Raw genomic sequence first — 2,775 nt, 5'->3', positions numbered from 1 at the left:
GCTGGTAAGAGGACTGACTGCTGTTTCAAAGGTCCTGAGTTCAAATCCCAGCAACCACATGTTGGCTCACAACCATCTGTAATAAGATCTGATGCCCTCTTCTGGTGTGTCTGAAGACAGCTACAATGTACTCACATATAACAATAAATAAATCTTTTGGCTGGAGCAAGCTGGGCTGGAGCTGGAGTGAGCAGTAGTCCTGAGTCTAATTACTAACATCCACATGAAGACTCACAACCTTCTATTTGTACAGCTACAGTGTACTCATATACATAAAATAAATAAATAAATCTTTAAAAAAAGAAGAAGATATTGTCACTTCTTTCCCAATGCGCTTCAGAAAGAGAACACAAGATCCTAGACTGGATAAGCATACCTGTATGTATATATCTTCTACTAATAGTAAGACAAAAGCCCTCAGATATAACCCATTCATTCCTTACCGTGCCTCTTCCTCGTCACTATGGCAACCACAGCCCCAGTGAGCATAACTCCAAGCAGAACCAGGCCAGCAGTGATTCCCATGATGGGGATGGTGTGCTTAGAAGGGACTGGAAGGAAAGGGAAAGAGAGAGAAGGTGTGAGCCCTGGACCTCAGCTCTTACCCATGATCTTGTCAGGGTCTCCAGAAGGGCTTCCACTTTCCCAAATGATCATCTCTGTGTCCACACCACTCCTTACTCCATTTCAGAACAAGGGGCTGGGCTAGTGCCTCATGTTGCACATGACATGTGTATCTCTGTTCCTCTCCAGAAGGCACCACCACAGATGCCCACTTCTGGAAGGTTCCATCCCCTGCAGGCCTGGTCTCAATGAGGTCCATGTCCTGGGTCAGGTCCTCTTCATCCCACTGCCAGGTCAGGGTGATGTCTGAAGGGTAGAAGCCCAGGGCCCAGCACCTCAGGGTCACATCACCTTCAGGTCTAGGATGATGGGTCACACGTGCTTTTGGAGGATCTGAGGAAAAGAATTGAACAGTTCAGGAATCTTGGATTCTTTCCTGAACTGCAGAGATGTTTACGGACCATCCTTGAAATGGGATGGGTAGTTGAGGGATTGAAGCACCATATAGTATTCTAGATGCAAGCATCTGGAATAATCTACTCCTTGGAAAACTCTAGATATAGGATGAGAAGATGGACTTGGACACCTAAGGGAAAGGAGAAAGGTCTTGACTGTGTGAAACCTGAGAGACCTAGCATCACTGGAGTCAAGACTCCAAGGAGGTTGGGTGTGGACTGAGAACATGGTCTGAGAAAGACCATGGCTCACAAAGGGCTGCAGACTGAGGGAGCAGCTGGTTAGGGATCTTCTCTCCTTCCTTCCTGAGACAGAGTTTCAACTCTCCTGAGAGAAAGTCTGGAGAGTCTCTATCTAGTGTTTGATCAGGAAACCCAGAACACTCTTCCCCCTTCAGCTGCAAGGAAAAGAAGCAGTACTCTAGCCCAGTTCATTTTGCTCCCTTCCAGGGAGATCAGCCCTAGGATAGATGGAGGAGATTCCTAGAGGCCCCCATGTACCTGCTCTAAGCAGAGTCTCCTTCCCTATCTCCAGGTACATTCGGAGCGATTCCACACACTCGCCCTTCAAGTAGGATCTCCTTTGCTCAGAGACACCAGCCTCCTCCCACTTGCGCTGAGTGATCTTTGCCTTTGTGTCACCTGAGGTCCAGGAGTGCAGGTCCTGGTTTAGGGCGAGGTAATCGCGGCCATCGTATGCGTGCTCCTCATGCCCACGGAGGAAGAGTCCATCTGGCCCCACTTCGCAGCCAGACACACACTGAAAGACGTGAGAGCCTCCTCCTGCCCAGTCGTAATTGGACCAAAAACCATGCGTGAAACCTGTCCAGGGTCTCCTCGAGTCCTGCAACCTTGGGCCAAACCTCGGAGCTAAGAACCCAGGAACTAGGGGTTGTCCTAAAGGATGTGAAGGGCTCACTCACCATCCTTGCTGTGGTTGTAGACTCCCATGGCCTCTCGCAAGTTCACCTGGGAATTCTTCTCAATGTCCTTGACGGTCTTGGTTTGCCGCTCCCAATACTCGGGCCCCATCTGCTTCACCCACTCTGCACGCGGCTCCATTCTCTGACTTTTCCCCTGATTGTTGTAGCACAGGAACTGTGTGTCATCCACGAAGCCGACAAAGACGAAGGAATGTTCCCTCAAACCAGGCTGGGTCGTGGCAGTGGCAAAAAACTGCAAGGAATGGATGCCTGGAGGCAGAAGACACAAATCCTCCTTCCAGGGCTTGTGGAGGTGTTGGTGTCAGAAGGGGAGCAGGGCATGGGCTCAGGGTGCAGATTGGAGAAAGGAGAGGGAAGAGTCTGGTAAGGGGATTTGGGGCTCCTTTCAGCTCCAAGCCCTTCCTCTGCTTGGCAGAGGAGGGATCCTGACTTGTACTCACCTGCGCGAACCTGGGCCAAGGCCAAAGCTCTGGGGAGCAGCAAGAGTAGGAGGGCAGAGAGCGCAGGGTTTCCCATCCTTGGTGTTTAGAAGGTCTAGAGGAACTGAGACTTTGTTCCTCTGTGGATTTTATAGCACTGCGGGGTGTGGGGAGAGACCATGATGAAAGAATGTCTTTCTGCAGAATTCAGATGTGCAGTGAGTTCAGGCAGAAGGACTGACTGACACTGATGTAACCTGGAGGAAGGGGTTCAAAGGTAAGGAGGAATCCGTACATCCCTTGGAGAGCAGAGCTGAGAGTCAGTCACGTCAGAGACCAGGAATTTTACTACCCTCTTCCTCCTGCACCTGGTGCCAGAGCTATGCTTCAACA

At 50.3% G+C, this 2,775-nt stretch overlaps 1 protein-coding gene across 1 annotated transcript; it reads right to left on the bottom strand.

The window, feature by feature from the left end:
- Positions 1-432: 432 nt before the first annotated feature.
- On the bottom strand, positions 433-2,479 carry LOC127670098 (popy Class I histocompatibility antigen, A-1 alpha chain-like). The gene is made up of 5 exons (XM_052164421.1): positions 2,404-2,479; positions 1,943-2,212; positions 1,521-1,796; positions 682-957; positions 433-551 (listed from the first exon to the last, which is right to left on the bottom strand). The coding sequence occupies exons 1-5, from the start codon at positions 2,477-2,479 to the stop codon at positions 433-435; spliced, it is 1,017 nt and encodes a 338-aa protein (XP_052020381.1).
- Positions 2,480-2,775: the final 296 nt, after the last annotated feature.

The sequence above is a fragment of the Apodemus sylvaticus genome, chromosome 19 (genome assembly GCF_947179515.1).
Source record: "Apodemus sylvaticus chromosome 19, mApoSyl1.1, whole genome shotgun sequence".
In the NCBI taxonomy this organism is placed as follows: domain Eukaryota; kingdom Metazoa; phylum Chordata; class Mammalia; order Rodentia; family Muridae; genus Apodemus; species Apodemus sylvaticus.
The sequence above is the reverse complement of the archived record's forward strand: the minus strand, read 5'-3'. Positions and strand labels throughout refer to the sequence as shown.